General features: G+C 38.8%; 1 protein-coding gene across 3 annotated transcripts; it reads right to left on the reverse strand.

Moving 5' to 3' along the window:
• Nucleotides 1-2,037: 2,037 nt before the first annotated feature.
• KLRD1 (killer cell lectin like receptor D1) lies at nucleotides 2,038-11,551 on the reverse strand. Of its 3 annotated transcripts, none has more exons than XM_009180197.4 (7): nucleotides 11,434-11,551; nucleotides 9,566-9,672; nucleotides 8,168-8,260; nucleotides 7,960-8,022; nucleotides 5,703-5,854; nucleotides 4,136-4,242; nucleotides 2,041-3,007 (listed from the first exon to the last, which is right to left on the reverse strand). In XM_009180197.4, exons 2-7 carry the CDS (start codon nucleotides 9,570-9,572, stop codon nucleotides 2,887-2,889), a joined length of 543 nt encoding a protein of 180 aa, XP_009178461.1. In that variant the 5' UTR covers nucleotides 9,573-9,672; nucleotides 11,434-11,551; the 3' UTR covers nucleotides 2,041-2,886. The 3 variants fall into 3 exon arrangements, with proteins under 3 accessions (XP_017801147.1, XP_009178461.1, XP_021777736.1); XM_021922044.2 differs by having other exon boundaries at nucleotides 9,566-9,656; nucleotides 11,434-11,550; XM_017945658.3 differs by lacking the exon at nucleotides 11,434-11,551 and having other exon boundaries at nucleotides 2,038-3,007; nucleotides 4,136-4,239; nucleotides 9,566-10,021.
• Nucleotides 11,552-17,278: the final 5,727 nt, after the last annotated feature.

A 17,278-nucleotide genomic window follows, 5' to 3' on the forward strand; every position in this document is an offset into this window, starting at 1 on the left:
CAGTATCTTCAAGACTCTGACTAGAAATCACTTTAGAGCATTCTCTTAATTCATTAAGTACATTTTCTACCTTCCACAATACTACAGACAAAAGTGTTGCTAAACTTTCTGGTACTAAATAGAAAGATTTTTACTTTCTCCAGTTTCTAATGTTTTCTCTTCCCTACTATAAGCTTGTACTAGAAGGTTTCAGTCTTTCCTGTCCTTTTAGCCTCCATCCACTGCCTGTTTTCAAGCACTCCAAAATTTTAGTGTCTTTTTTTTTCTTTATAACGGCAACTTCATTCTGGGTACCAAAATATGTATTGCTTATCTATTGCTATGTGACATATTAATACTTAGTGACAGTTTCCGGAGGCTTCTCCAGCCCTGCAGAACTGTGAGTCAATTAAACCTCTTTATTTTATAAATTTCCCAGTCTTGGGTATATCTTTATTAGCAGCATAAGAATGGACTAATACACTAATGTTGTGGGTGAGCAATGGCTATCTGGGCAGGTGGCATTGAGGTAAAAGAATTTACCAAGACAGTTGTAGGTAAAGAAAGGCAGATTTATTAAAGAAAAGTAGGAAAATATGTTTCCAGGGAGGTAACAGGCAGCATCAGCAGAAGAAAAACTGACTACAAAGAAACAAAGGCTAGCTGAAGATTTTATGGAATATTGTTTATGCTGTATGCTGCAGAGGGCTTTGTCCAGTACTGATAATGCCAAGGTTGCAGTGAGCTAACTTGCAGGTGTCTGGTGATAGGTTAGCACATGGCCCATATCCTGGACATGAAGAAAGGCAGACTCATAGCTTATCTGCTTTCTTTTTCTGCTTTCCCCTGCTCCCACCAGCCTAACTCCTTTTCCCTAATTAGAACTTCACAACTAATGGAGGAACCAATAATTAATGTATTGAGAAAAACAGAAAATAATTACTTGTCCTAGCATACGCGAATTAAGGAACCAAAAGGCAGTGTTTAAATTATATAAACTGGCCGGATACATTATGCCTGTAATTCCAGCACTTTGGGAGGCCAAAGCGGGCAGAACCCTTGAGCCCAACAGTTCGAGACCAGCCTGGGTAACAATGCGAAACCCCATCTCTACAAATAATACAAAAAATTAGCTGGGCATGATGGCTTGTACCTTAGTCCCAAGTACTCAGAAGGCTGAGGTGGGAGGATCACCTGAACCTGGGAAGTTGAAGTTGCAGTGAACCATGATTGCATCACCACACTACAGCCTGGGCTGTAGTGGGAATGAAACCGTGTCTCAAGAAAATAATAATAATAAATAAATAAAATAAACGGCATAAACTATGAAGTAGCAGTTGTAACATATTTTTAGGATTATGTGGGTACAGTAGGCGTAACTCTAAAGTGGTTTCTAATTGGTACACCAGTGGCCTAGCACACACCTGCATAATCCCTTCCCCTTTAGTTTGAGTAGAATTTGGGATTATGATGGGATGTTACTCTGTGGTTAGAGTACACTAAATAACAAAGGTGAGGCAGTTTTTCAGATGCAATTAAGGTTCCAAATCCTTCTATCTTTTTTTTTTTTTTTTGGAGAGGAGTCTTGCTCTGTCGACCAGGCTGGAGTGCAGTGGTACAATCTCGGCTCACTGCAACCTCCGCCTCCCAGGTTCAAGAGATCCTCTCACCTCAGCCTCCCAAATAGCTGGGATTACAGGCACACACCACCATGCCCAGCTAATTTTTGTATTTTTAGTAGAGAGAGGGTTTCACCATGTTGGCTAAGCTGGTCTCAAACTCCTGACCTCAAGTGATCCACCCACCTTGGCCTCCCAAAGTGCTGGGATTACAGGCATAAACCACCGGACCCAGTCCAAATCCTTCCATCCTAAGTCAATCAAAATGAATTTTTTCATCACGAAAATGATGAAAATAGACCAGCTTTGATTCATAACAGAGAAAACTACTCTAAGTGTTAAAATCAATACAGAAGATAAAGCCTAATGAGAGGAGGTCAGGGAGATAGGAGAGTTGGTGCAAAAAAAAAAATTTATAATCGTTACATGCTTGCCTGTATTATTTTAAATTTTTTAATTAAAAATATATTATTTTGTAATCACATGGACAACAAATCCAAAACATTACAAATCTCCAGAAAGTGCAATGCATAAGCTCTCTTAGTTCAAATTAAACATTTGAAAGATACTACATTTAATCCTATATATTTTGTCAGTTAACTGAAGTGCATTTTTCCTAAATCAATCTTCATACAAGAATGTGAAGAGGGCCAGGGATGGTGGTTCACACCTGCAATCTTAGCACTTTGGGAATCCAAGGTGGCAGAATCCCTTGAGGCCAGGAGATCAAGACCAGCCTGGGCAACACAGTGAGACCTTGTCTTCAAAAAAATTAAAAATTAGCTGGGCATAGTGGTGTGGAGCATGTAGTCCTAGCTACTTGGGAGGCTGAATCAGGAGGATCACTTGAGCCCAGGAGTTGAGGTTGCAATGAGCTATGATCTTGCCACTGCACTCCAGCCTGGGCAATGTGAGTTAAATTTTATTTTGTAAATTTTATTTGATGTGAATTAAATTTTATTGAAATTTGTGCTGAGAATTTGCAAGAATGTAAATAAAATTACATAAACGTGCAATAAAACGACATCGAATTTAACATTAAATAGATACATTAAATCAAAATACTCATAAAATTCTTCATATTAATTTTATAATTTCAAATGTAGATATACAAATTTCATCAATTTTAAAACACATTGTTTCACATCTATGACAATTGTGTAAGACACTGTTTGAAAACATTTTATAGACTCCAGAAGCAGACAATTAGTAACAATATAACAGGTAACTGTGTCATTATTAGTAATGTTGGGTCTTTACTTGCCACCTTCTCTGCCCCAAGAAACGTTTAAATGAGCTGTTGCTTACAGATATAACGATTTTTAGTTTCACAGGATTCGTCTAAAGCATTTCCCTTTGAATTAAATGCTATGCAGTTCTTTGGTTTAAAAGTTTCAAAAGATGGAAATCTGTAATGAAGAAGAAAATGTTAATATGCACAAAAAGAAGTGAGAATGTTCAGATAATTTTTCAATTAAATGATATAACTTTTAAAAGCATTTGAGTGAGATATTAACATATTGAGTCCTTTTTTTCTTTCAGTAACCACAATTTTCATGGTTCTCTAGTGTAATGCTACAAAATACCCAGTTATTTTCTTACTAATCAATAGCATTGAGGCCAGGAGCTTTTCCTTGCTGTTTTTCTGTTGTCGTTAATGGTTTAAATATGTGATATGCTTTTCTTTTTTTTTTTTTTTTTTGGAGACGGAGTCTTGCTCTGTCGCCCAGGCTGGAGTACAGTGGCCGGATCTCAGCTCACTGCAAGCTCCGCCTCCCGGGTTTATGCCATTCTCCTGCCTCAGCCTCCCGAGTAGCTGGGACCACAGATGCCCGCCACCTCGCCCGGCTAGTTTTTTGTATTTTTTAGTAGAGACGGGGTTTCACCGTGTTAGCCAGGATGGTCTCGATCTCCTGACCTCGTGATCCGCCCGTCTCGGCCTCCCAAAGTGCTGGGATTACAGGCTTGAGCCACCGCGCCCGGCCGATATGCTTTTCTTCTATTTTATTTAAGATGTATTATCTGATCTAGTCTAGGAAAACAAACAAGAGCATAAACTTTGTCCCTGTGTCATGCTGCAAATCTCATGTTTATAAATGAAAATGAGATTCAAAAAGTACACACATACAGAAAATGAGCCTACAGCATATAAAACATAAGACAATGCTGAGAATATTGGGATCTACCAGAATAGATAAAATAATAAATATATTACTTTTTCTGGACTGCCTCTGTGTATATGAGTATCTGTACATGCACATATAATTCCAAGGGCTTGTACTAAGGCAAAAACAACGTATATGTTAAAAGTTCTTTTATGGCCACAAATACACTAACTTTCACGTCACTTGAGCGTTAACTTGGATGTTCTAGGCAGATCTAAAATTATTATTTTGTTGTACCTTTTCCTTTTCCTGTATTCTCATGCCCTAGACCAGGTTATTTCAGCTACAGTGCTCCTGGATGTTACCCTTACTAATCACATCTAAGGACACATTCGTAAAGAGCAAAACAGGCCATGATCACCAGAAACTCACAGATACTGGGAGAGTGCAGAGCCATTCTCCCACAACCAGGCGGTGTGCTCCTCACTGTAAGAGAGTCCAATCCAGTAAAAATGTTGACTGGAGCTCATAAAATCCTGCTTCAGGTAAAAGACAATCACATTAATCTATTTTTAATCTACTCTGGGAATAACATATTTTGAGGGCAAGTCAGTGTTTACAATAAGATTCAGCCTGTCCATTACACAAACGGAAATTATTTTTAACTTCCTCTTTAAAAGGTATAGTCACATAACTCAGAGTTCTCATTTATCAGGCCCATTCATATATGGAGAAAAAATACTACAAAATCTCACTTCTTGAAGAATTAGAAACCTTATAAAGGGAGATAGAGTCTTTAGGGAACACTTTCTTCACGGGGGATCAATGATTAAATTTGATTCCAAAATAATGGTATTGTGAAGGATGAATCCCATGGGTATAATCTGCTCAACATATAATCAGCAAAGGTGCCGCGTACAGCAGGAGAATTTTTTCACTTTTTCTTAAGAATTGGGTAATTAGGGGCTGGGCACGGTGGCGCATGCCTGTAATCCCAGCACTTTGGGAGGCCAAGGCGGGAGGATCACGAGGTCAGGAAATCGAGACCATCTTGGCGTTATAGTGAAAACCCGTCTCTACTAAAAATACAAAAAAATTAGCCGGGCGTGGTGGCGGGCGCCTGTAGTCCCAGCTACTCAGGAGGCTGAGGCAGGAGAATGGCGTGAATCTGGGAGGTGGAGATTGCAGTGAGCTGAGATGGCGCCACCGCACTCCAGCCTGGGCGACAGAGCAAGACTCCTTCTAAAAAAAAAAAAAAAAAAAAAGAATTGGGTAATTAGGGCCAGGCGCAGGCTTGGTGGCTCATGCCTGTAATCTTAGCACTTTGGGAGGCCCAGGCGGGTGGATCACCCGAGGCCAGGAGTTCAAGACCAGCCTGGCCAACATGGCAAAACCCTGTCTCTACTAAAAATACAAAAAGTGTTAGGCCTGGTGGTGAGTGCCTGAAATCCCAGCTACTCAGGAGGCTGAGGCAGAAGAATCACTTGAACCCAGGAGGCGGAGGTTGCAGTGAACCAAGATCGCACCAGTGCACTCCAGCCTGGGCAACAGAGTAAAGCTCTGTCTAAAAAAAAAGAATTCGGTACTTTTTCTTACCGTATTTTCCATGCTAGTTTATATCCTAGAAAGATGACAAAAAATATAAAATTATCAAAGAAATTATAAATTCAATTAAAAGAGCTAAAAATTACAGTCATGTAGTTGGTTCTTCAAATAAAATGGGTAAATGTAATGACCTATTATCTTCTTTGAATTCTTTCTGAAAAGTTTCTTTCACTTTATTTGGCACCTAGCTTGATTTGTATTCTCATGATACAAATCACTGAGGAATTTAATATAGATTTTACAATGACTAGTTTAAGGTACACAGAACAGATAACTCAATTCCAATGTAACCGTCCACTTACTATGTGATTAATGACTTAAAGTATTTAATTTGTTCAGATAGTATATTTTTTCTAGATCAAAGAAAGTGTAGAAAATCAGACTTAGCACATGCCAGCTCATCTCTGTTTTGAAGCTGAAGCAGACTGGATTTCTGAGAGGCGCAGAAATGCCTACTTTCCTTCCACGTTTTCTCTTCACTGGAAATGAAGTAACAGTTGCATCGGTAGCCAACCCATTTTTCGTGGCAAGAACAGCAGTCAGAGTCTGACAGAAAAGATAAAGCGTGACTAATGACACTGGAGACTAGACATTTCTTTCAATGCTATTTAATTATTCAAAAATTATTTGCTGTGTATTCTTTTAACATCCTTTCAGAATCTACTGTATACACCACACTTCAGGGGCTACTAATGTGAACTAGTTAGACATGAACATGATGCTTTTTCCTCATGGAGATTATATTCTAAAAATAGAATCACAATTATATAATTTTCAATAATTTATTAACGATAATTAGTGATGATTTAGATAAGTGCAAAAAAATTAAGTATGTTAGGCCGGGCACGGTGGCTCAAGCCTGTAATCCCAGCACTTTGGTAGGCCGAGGCGGGCGGATCACGAGGTCAGGAGATCGAGACCATCCTGGCTAACCCGGTGAAACCCCGTCTCTACCAAAAAATACAAAAAACTAGCCAGGCGTGGTGGCGGGCGCCTGTAGTCCCAGCTACTCGGGAGGCTGAGGCCGGAGAATGGCGTAAACCCAGGAGGCGGAGCTTGCAGTGAGCTGAGATCCGGCCACTGCACTCCAGCCTGGGCGACAGAGCGAGACTCCGTCTCAAAAAAAATAAAAAAAATTAAGTATGTTAAAACAGCATGTAGCAGAGTCTAAGATGAGGGCCAGTTACAAGAACCTTTTTTTGAGGAAGTGACCCAAAACTAAGTACTGTAGCATAAATAGGAGTTAATTAGATGAAAAAGATTTAAAGGAGGAAAACATTTTAGCATACTTTCTGAGTCAGAAAAGAATACGGTACATTTGGAGAATTTTGACATGTTTGGATATGTTATTTTTGAAAAGGGAATATAAATAAACCAATTATCTTGAGGCTTAATTATACAGTTTATCAATAATAGTGTCTTCAACATTTGTTATCCACAGTAATAAAAAGCATGACACATCATAGGCACTCAAATCTTTGCCATATATGTGGTGCCGAAGATGTTGCACTATATTTTTATATTTTTTAATTGTTTTTGAGACAGAGTCTTGCTCTGTTGCCCAGGCTGGAGTGCAGTGGCACCATCTCAGCTCACTGCAACCTCCACCTCCCAGGTTCAAGTGATTCTTGTGCCTCAGCCTCCTGAGTAACTGATACTATAGGTGCATGCCTCCATGTCTGGCTAATTTTTGTATTTTTAGTACAGACGGGGTTGCCCTGTCTCAAACTTCTCACCTCAAATAATATGCCTACCTCAGCCTCCCAAAGTGCTGAGATTACAGGCATGAGCCACTGTGCCTGGCCAAGATGTTGCACTGTAAATGAAGCACTATATAATCACAGATGATGGTGAGACAACTTGGGGCACATTCTGAAAAAAACATATTCAGAAAATTGGGGCCGGGTGCAGTGGCTCTGCCGGGTACAGTGGCTCATGCCTATAATCCCAACACTTTGGAAGCCCAGGCAGGTGGATGACCTGAGGTCAGGAGTTCGAGACCAGCCTGCCAACATGGCGAAACCCCGACTCTACTAATAACACAAAAATTAGCTGGGCATGGTGGCGGGCGCCTGTAGTCCCAGCAACTTGGGAGGCTGAGGCAGGAAGGTGGGAGAATCGCTTGAACCTGGGAGGTGGATGTGGCAGTAAGCCGAGATCGCGCCACTGCACTCCAGCCTGGACGACAAGAGCAAACTCCGTCACAAAAATTGGACTTTGAGCTGGCTTTCACTGGATAAGTAAGGTTTAGAAATCTGTGCACTGTATTCTGGATTATAGAAGGAGCAAAAGGAAAAGTAATGAGATGCAAAAGTATAGGTTATAAGCAAATTCAGGCAGGTAATAAGGATTAACTGTAACATTTCCTGTGGTTTATTTTTTGTTACTTATTTATGAGCACTCATATAGGAAACATATCTTTCATTTCAGCCTACTATTTTCCTATTAGTTAAATGTACAAATGATACACATTCAATGTAATTTAATCATTTTTACATTAGATTGAGTAATGTAAAAAGAGACTATCCTACATTGGTAGGCAAATTTCTATTACTAAGTTTAATATTCCGTCATGACTCTCTGTGTGAGAAACAAGAAACTGCTTATGTAATCCCTTATCAATGCTAAGTTTTCCAAAAAATGTGACCTACCTTTCTGGAGTTCTATGTTGGGTCCTGGAGTAAATGCTGGCTCAGCACTCAGTTTAGTAAAAGCTATAAGAAATGTTTAAAAATTTGTTTACTTAGGTATGGGTTTATGAAATAATAAAATATTACACATTAGTAAGATGAAGCCTTTATTGTTAAATGATGTCATCACAGTTTTGATTTTTATGGAGACTTGCTTAGAAAAACTTACAATTTTTCAACAGAATTCCCAACGTAGCCATCAACGAAAGGCATATTATCCCTAAGGTCCCAGAAATTAACCTCCACAGAGTGGTCTTAAACACTGTAGAGAAAGACAGACAGAGTAATGACTTAAAGAGCAAACACAGGAGCTGAGTTCTTAAAAGTAGAAACTAGTGAGGGAGAATCCACAACATTCTTTCATTTGATAATGGAGTCATCTTGCCAATAAAACACTGAAGACTTTCCAATCAGGACTTCACCCAATACCAACATTTTTATGTGATGTATCTTATTCTTCAGGAAGATTATTCAAACATTTTCTTCTCTACCAGCTCTGTCACAGTAAAGTGAGTTTACCATTTATGTTTTAAATTGGCAGAGATGCTTAAAGAGCTGGAGGAATAAGATGTTAACGGGCACCACGTTGTGTTTTATGGACTTACCTAACAGACATTTATTTTTATTCTCTCAACAAAATCACAGGATAGATAGTATGACTCTCACTACATAGATGAGAAAACATAAGGTCCAATAATGATGTTATTTTCTCAAGGTATCAAAGCGAGTAAGTATCCAAGTCAGAAATCAAATGAAAGTGTGTCTAGCTCAAGAATCTTTCATTTAACATAGTCTACCATTGTCACAATAATACTACTGAGAGTATGTCCCCTCCTCATCTCAATGCAGGTTTTGCTCTGATAAATGTCTAGCTGCTCATGGGTTCGTAGAGGTATTATAGGGTAAAGAAGACATAGGAACGTTCTGGACTTGGTGTGATAACTGATAACGACAAATATATGGGTAACACTTTGGAGGCCTGGCTTCATTTCACAGTACATTGAACATACATGAATAATCTTTTTTCCCCAAGAACATTACGTTTGTTCATACCCAAAATTACTTGCTTCTAGGCTTTTCACCTAAAACAGTTCCACATTAGGAGATTCTAACATGGACACACTCTCAAAGAGTGATGTTGTCATGAACAACAGTACAATGTGTCAAACTGTTCATTTGTGTAATTTTTGGATGTCACGACATAAATAGTAAATTTAAAACTTTTCAGCATTGTGTCATTAATATTTGGCATTTTCTATTGCTATGCTAGAATACTGTTGCTCACAATTCAACTAGGCTAAAGTTCAGTTCTCATTCAGAATTTAAAGGTAGACCTGTCAGAAGTCATTCTTTAAACCTGTGAGAAAAACTTCCTGAAATCATGTCGAAGTTACACAATGAAGAATCAGGAAAATAAAATGAACGTGGAAAGTGCTAATGCATGAAAATCCTAAAAACATCTACTGTTAATCATGTCCTTTTCTCTTAAAGCATTACCCCAAAATTAGCCAATCCAAGAAATAGCTTTTCTGGTTATTTTTAATTTAGTGACTGAAATCACACATACCCGCCATGAGAAATTATGTTCCAAGAGCGAAGTAGAGAAGGCACGATGTGTACTTTTTCAGATAGAACAGCGTTGAATTGTTGGAGCTGAGCTGGAGATTAAAGAATCTGAAAGTTGAGTATGAAGAAATTTAGCCAAAAAAGAGAATGAAAAATTGTGCATTTAAATGATGTTCTTGAATCATCTATTGGTGAGACATGTATTTTAGTGTGAATAAGAAGCAGTAGAATCACAAGCCTCTAAAGTGTTCCAGGAACCACAACACAGGAAATTCTCACAGTACTTCTGTAATATTAACACTTTGGCAAGGACTAAAGAAGGTGAGAGGAGGTGAGAGGGAGTTTTGTTGCTGTTTTGTTTTTTATTGTTTGAAAATCAAATTCATTTTAAAGAGTTATCTGGAACATGAAGGAAATGATGGTCAAACCAAAGGTAAATTTACTTAGTATAACAAAATTACTCATGGAATTTTCCTTTTTTAAAAACAATAAACATTTATTACTTACCTTGTGCTTTACACAATTTAAAGCGCTTGGCATATGTTAGCTCATTTATTTCTGTAAATGCCTTGATAGTAAAGATATATAAATATTCTCAATCTGTCAATGAGAAAACTGAAGCATACAGAGCGAAGTAATTTGCCCAAGGTCACATAAATTGGGATGTCCATTTCTCACTCTGTTCTTCTGATCTCTACCTAATTATCCTGGCCATGACAGGCAAAGTTCAAAAAGGTAGAACTGGATGGGTTTCCCACTTGAATGCCTCATTCACATTAGCCTTAAAAGCTTTTTTCAACACCTCAATTTTCATTTTCTTAAAGTTCTTTAAGCATGACTTCAGCTTCTTTATTTTCCTTATTTTTACTGATACATTATTATATTGTTTAGTGTGTTATCTACTTCAGATACTATACTGATACTTCAATATACACTTTTTTGTCCACAGAAGAGTAACCTTGTTAATGGGAATATCAAATGTGGAACAGGTCAAATTTTCAATGTGGAAGAGATTGGCTATAATAAGAATCTTGAAAGGAGAGATTTTGATCCATGATGTAATATCTGGAAATACAATCTACCATGCATCCCCATACAAAAGCAGACACTCAAATAAACGTTTTGTGTATTATATTTTGTATACTGTTTATGTTCAAGCATTATAACATTACTATAGATAAACCTTTTTGTAAAAGATGGGCTTTCAACCAACAACAGAAAAAAATGAAGAAGAAAGACTACTTTGATTTCTCAGTTTTTATGAAGTCTAAACTTTCCATCTTTTCAGTTTGCATTGTGTGCATAGAGCTGCTTTCATTGCACCACCAAATTTGTTGAGCTATAACTCCTCAGTGAGGAATATAAGCATAAAATCTACTTCATCCAGATGATATGCAAATCGTAATTGAAGTGATTTATTTAAAAATCCTTTGCTTACTTGAAATCTATTCATTTTTAGTTTTAGTGTTAGAAAAAGCTGATCTGGAAGAAACCTATCTGATATTGATTATTTTCCCCCCATGTAAAATTGCCTTAAAATATTGGAGATTAGGGGTTTGCTTTTAGTTTTTCTCTTGAGACAGTATAAATTTATGACAGAATGTGCAATAGGGATTATTACTACATTTTCAGTACTAAGAGAAACACCTTTATTTGGAAGTTATTCTAAGTTTTTAGAACCATGTTTGGTGAGAATACATCCATCAATCATTGTCCTTTTTTTTCATCTTAGTTCACTGACTTAGAAATAAAAATCCAACAAATACAAGCTTACTTCAAGAACTCCAGGCTTAAATATTTAAGATACCTAAACACACACATACACACACACACACACACAGTTAAAAAAATATATATATATACACACACCTCCTTCCTTTAACTCTTTCTGAGCTGCCAACTCTGATTGTTCTTTTTTCTCCTTCTCCTTCTCCTTCTCCTTCTCCTTCTCCTCCTCCTCCTCCTCCTCCTTCTTCTCCTTCTTCTCCTTCTTCTCCTTCTTCTCCTTCTTCTTCTTTCTTCTTTCTTCTTCTTCTTCTTTTTTGAGACAGAGTCTGGCTCTGTCTCCCAGGCCGGAGTGCATTGGTGCGATCTCTGCTCACTGCAAGCTCCGCCTCTCAGCTTCACGCCATTCTCCTGCCTCAGCCTCCCGAGTAGCTGGGACTACAGGCACCTGGCTAATTTTTTTATTTTTTGTATTTTTTTTTTTTTAGTAGAGACGGTGTTTCACCGTGTTAGCCAGGAAGGTCTCGATCTCCTGACCTCATGATCCTCCCCTCGGCCTCCCAAAGTGCTGAGATTACAGGCGTGAGCCACTGCGCCTGGTCTCTGTTCTTTTTATTTATTTTTGTACGTAGGCAGGTGAATGGTTTCCATGTACTGTATCTCTCACACTCGTCTCCACTTTTTCCTGAGACCTGAGGTTATCATTGCCTCGCTTTTGTCCCTTGGAATATTTGGGGAACTATGGCCAGCTAGTTATCGGTATAGCTGTATCTATGGGCTCTTTTTTTCTTCAATAACTGCTGAAAGCCTTGCTGCTCTCAGACATGCTAATCCGGAAGTGCTGAATAATCATCACCAGAATGGGCCTCGACAAATGAATCTTGTGATTTGCTATATAGTCTAGCAGTCTCAGCCCTAAAGTCAGATAATTCTGAACACTGTGTTTTGCCCCATTTCCCAGAATTACTCTATAGTGTTATGCTCTAGTCACCACCTCTAGAAGCTGGATTAAGAAAATAACCTTTATTGTGTTCCACCTTCCCTTTCCTATTGCACTTCCTTTCCTACCTTTATTCCATACACAATTCCAAATAAAGTTTCCACTCAAAGTATTCTCTGGGTGTGCTGCCAAGAGAACCCAGACTAAATTCCGCTGACATATCGAGCTTCACTTATATAAATTTGCTTTAGAAAAGTTAGGTATCCTGCCAAAAGAACATCTCTTTTTGCAGGATCTCCCATTCCCTAGTATCCGCTGCAGGAAGACGCCCTCTTCTTCCCCTGCAGTTTACTAGTGCCCTTGTTCAGAGCAAGTGATGACTTCAATAGCTAAGTCAACTTTTAAACCTTAGTCAAAAGCCGGGGAAAAGAAGCTAATGTTCACTTAACATATAAACAGTGACGTCTTTTCCCCACCTAAAAATTTATAACTAAAATGCAGAACACAATAATAGTATACATTCTAGTATCAAAAGAAAATTTTATTTTGATCTCACTGCTTTTAGAAAATGCATTCTTTGAGCGGAAAGAAAATTGCTCACATCAGGCTGCAAATCATTCTTTTAACAGGGAGAGAGGGCTCCCTGAGAAAAAACAAAAGACGTCACTGACCTGGTAAAATCTCATTGTAAACATGCTAATAACAAACCTACTAGCTATAGTGGTTTTTTATATATAGTGGGTTTTGCTTGCAAAATCCTTATCAATGGAATGATTTTAGCAGGATGTATTAGATTGTCTAAAATTGTTAGTGGTAAAATCAAATAACATAAAACGAAGGCCGGGCGTGGTGGCTCACACCTGTAATCCCAGTACTTTGGGAGACGGAGGCAGGTGGATCACCTGAGGTCAGGAGTTAGAGGCCAGCCTGGCCAACATGGAGAAACCCTGTCTCTACTAAAAATACAAAATTAGTCGAGCACGGTGGCACATACCTGTAACCCCTGTTACTTGGGAGGCTGAGGCATGAGAGACTCTTGAACTCGATGAGCTGAGATCATACCACTGCACTCCAGCCAGGGTGACAACAGCAAAGCACACTGTTAAAAAAAAAAAAAAAAGAAAGAAAGAAAAAAAAAAACAGACAACTAGAAATTGTGGGTTTATGGAGGCTGGCTTCCTGCAAAAATGTCACATAAACTATGGGTAACCATAACCATGTAACCATCTGAGTATAAAATGGAGATGTGACATGACCAAAACATCTCCTTTTGTGTAAATGGTACAGCCACAAACACCTTTAAGAGACCTCATATGTTTATCTGTTTGTCTGGGCCACAGTGTGTCCTAAGGGGAAAGTAAGAATGAGTAGGTGCTTTTGCAGGCCTGGGTTTTCCACTGTTTTGTCTGCATCTCACAATTATAACTAAAATTATGAGTAAAGCATGATACTGGGTGAAATCTCTGAGGATGCTTGTGATACTGATTTGGCAATCCACTCCTTTGTGTTACCTTCTTGAAGAACTGGTTAAGTTTTGTCCACATAGACAATGAGAAATATACATACAATTATATGTATAGAAGCAAACACTCCTTGCCTTTCATCTTATAGCCCAAGTTATCATTGTCCCTCTCATATATCTAGGAACCTTTGTTGTACTTGAGCAGACTTTTGCGTCTGTAGGCCTTGGGCCTTCTTTTCCCCCTAGATCTGCTCAAAGCTTCGCCATCCTCATACCAATGGATCTCAGGACTCAATATATAAATATCCCAAATTATTCTGCTTATCTTATACGCAGGGGCTATTTGGGGATGCATATCAGAAAAAGAAATGTGTTGTTGAGGCTCAGGACACATCGCCCCAAAATATGATAGCAGGAGACTAGATATATGTCCCCTCAAAATATTTTTCTTTGTTGGCATGTTTCAAACTGATTATTTTGAGAAACTGCAAACACAAGAGTTGCTCATGTGAAAGCTGCCCTTTTGTAAAGGAAAATTACATCTGTAAAGGAAATCTATATTAGTAAAATTATCTATATCACGAAAAGAGCTGCTCCTAAACAATTTTTCCCCTGAAGGACTCTTATTTACATAGCAAGAAAATCTTTATTCAACATGTATTTCCTCACCTTCACCCTCCCACAACGTGTCCCTATTCCAGAAACCGCCTCCAGAAGCCCCAGTCACTACTCCTTTATGCAGATCAGGATGCCATTCGAGTGTCAATCATCCAGCCCTTCAATGAGATGCATATTTTTGTGGAACCCAAGACTAAGGAAACTCCCCTAATATGAAGGAAAAGAGAATAAGCACAAAGGTGAAATGGTAAATGAGAGTAGGAAGATAAAAGAGGTCAGAGAAGCAGGACAGCGTGCTTCTGACACGAAGGTTCTCATGCCATGAGTGAAGCCACCTCTGCAAAATTATGACAGTGAAAGAAATCTGACATAGTTGATTTGATCTTGCTTCTGACTTCCAAGCTGTCCTTGGTCATTACTGGGTGTAGGTCAAGCGAACTTTGGGAGGAATTTAGTTTATAGTTTAACCTTAAGGCAAGAATGATAATAGCTCTTCTCAAAACTCAACTGCCTTTGATAAACTAATAAAAAGGTCACAAGGTTAGGGTTATGACAGGGGCCTGAGCTCTGCTAAAATGTGGGTGCAGTTTCTATAATCACTTACTGCTTAGGAGTCATGTGTCTAGTGACCTTCCCAATGGCTCCTATAGATAGCATCAATACTGTAGAAGTTAAGGTTTGTTGTTTTTGAGGTGCTTTTTCAGACGAACCCCACCTGGACTCCTGGCTCATGACTCAACTAATCCTGTGGCCTAACCCAGAGGCAGACTGAACTCGTGAGGACCATTTTCTATACCCTTATGGTTTCACCCCCCTCCAACCAATCAGCAACATCCATGCCCTAACCCCCTGCCCACCAAATTGTTCATAAAAATACTAGCCTTCAAGCCTTCATGGAGACTTTCAGTGATAACTCCAGTTCTCCCAAGTAGGACAGCCTTGTGTCAATTAATTTCTTTCTCTGCTACAATACCGGCATCTCAGTGGATGGATTTTGTCTGTGCAATGGGCAGGAAGAACCTGTTGGGCGATTGCATAAGAATGGAGGCTGCATTGGGTGACACTTACCTGCCACTGACGTCAGCACTTCCCTGCATCAATATCCTGAATTTTTATGGGAGTTGAGTAAATGTCTTGAAAACAACGCATGCTCTACATAGATGAGAACAGTCAAACCTTGTTTTATTGCAGCCTACTTTATTACATTTTGGAGAAATTGCATTTTTTACAAATTGAATGCTTATGGCAACTTTATGTCAGGTAAGTCTATCAACACCATTTTTCCAACAGCATGTGCTCAATTCATGTCTCTTGGTCACATTTTGCAACTGTCAAATTAATTTAAAATATTTTCATTAATATTATATATCTTATGACAATCTGTGAGCAGTGCTTATTGATGTCAATTTTGTAATTGTTTTGGGGCACCAGGAACCATGCCCATGTAAGATGGTGAACCTATTAGTAAATGTTCTGTGTGTTCTGCTCCACTGACCAGCTGTTCCCCATCTCTTTACCCCTCTTCTCAAGCCTGACTATTACCTGAGTTACAACAATACCAAAATTTGGCTAGTTAATAACCCTAAAACAGCCTCATGTGTTCAAGTGAAAGGAAGAGTCTCACGTCTGTCACTTTAAATCAAAAGCTAGGAGGACATGTCCAAAACTGAGATTAGGCTGAAACCTAGGCTTCTTACACAAAAGAGTTAGCCAAGTTGTAAATGCAAAGGAAATGTCTTAGAAGGCAATTTTAAAAGTGCTACCCCAAGTGAACACACAAATGATAAGAAAGCCAAAAAGCCTTGTTGTAATAGGACTACCAGGTTGCTCTGCCCTCTGTGCAGCAACACACCAATACACTGACAGCAGGTTTGCAGCAGAGAAAGAGTTTGACAATCGCAAGGCACCGAACAAGAAAATGAGAAGAATTTTCAAGCCCCAACTATTTTTTGTGGAGGTGTTCTGGGCCAGAACTTTTAAAGGATTGTGGAGGGCAGGGGTTGGAACATTTAGGGTCATCTACTGGTCAGGGTAAGGGAGATGAAATCATCAGAATGTGGTAACTGCATTCTATCATGTGTCAGTTTCTCATCGGGCCCCACATACTGACTGGCATTGGTGGTTTTGTTGGTATGCAGAACCTAAAGAACAAGCTCAAACAAAAGTTTATCTTCTTCTCACAATGTCTTAGATTTTATCTATGGAACAGAAAAAGAAAAAAAGTCTTGTGACAAGGCCTGCATTATCCTAGGGTACTAAGCTACAATTGGCTATGCAGGAATGAGTCAAAGGACAAGCTGGCTTAATCATTGCTGCTATTGTGCTGCAAGCCTAGTTGGATTTTTCCCCCTTCATTCATTTTATAAAATTTGGGGGTGGGGGCCATTTTCATTATTGTGGATATGGAGAAAGTTTTAGTGGTCTGCATAAAAGATCAAACTAGTCACAACATTCCCTTAAACCTAAGTCTAATCTAGAACCCTAACTCTTTTTAATTCTATGAAAGCTGAGAATGGTGAGGAAGCTGCAGCAGAAAACTTGAAAGCTAGCAGAGTTTGGGTCATGAAGTTTAAGGAAAGAGGTCGTTTCCATAACACACAAGTGCAAGGTGAAGGAGCAAGTGGTGATGTAGAAGCTGTAGCGAGTTATTCAGAAGATCTAGCAAAACTCATTGATGAAAGTGTCTACACTAAACAAAATATTTTTAACGCAGACTTCTTCCTTATATTGAAAGAAGATGCCATCTACACTTTTCACAGCTAGAGCAGAGTAGGTGATGCCTAGTTTCAAAACTTTCAAGGAGAGGCTGTCTCTCTTCCGAGGTGCTAATGCAATTGGTAACTTTACAGAGCTTTTACGTGACCAGGTCAACGAGCAGTAATATTTTAAATTGTATAAGTTTTTTTCAGAGCAGTAGGTCTCAATAGTGGGTTTAAAATATTTACTAAACCATGCTATAAATAGATGTG

Source organism: Papio anubis, chromosome 9 (assembly GCF_008728515.1).
Source record: "Papio anubis isolate 15944 chromosome 9, Panubis1.0, whole genome shotgun sequence".
NCBI classification, from domain to species: Eukaryota; Metazoa; Chordata; class Mammalia; order Primates; family Cercopithecidae; genus Papio; species Papio anubis.

Excerpts from the sequence above, each read along its gene's own strand:
- KLRD1 (XM_009180197.4), bottom strand. Across the intron at positions 5,855-7,959 it reads CAACATAGAACTCCAGAAAG|ACTCTGACTGCTGTTCTTGC; the intron begins GTAGGTCACATT and ends CTTTTCTGTCAG. Across the intron at positions 3,008-4,135 it reads TCTGCACTCTCCCAGTATCT|ATTTCCATCTTTTGAAACTT; the intron begins GTGAGTTTCTGG and ends TCTTCATTACAG.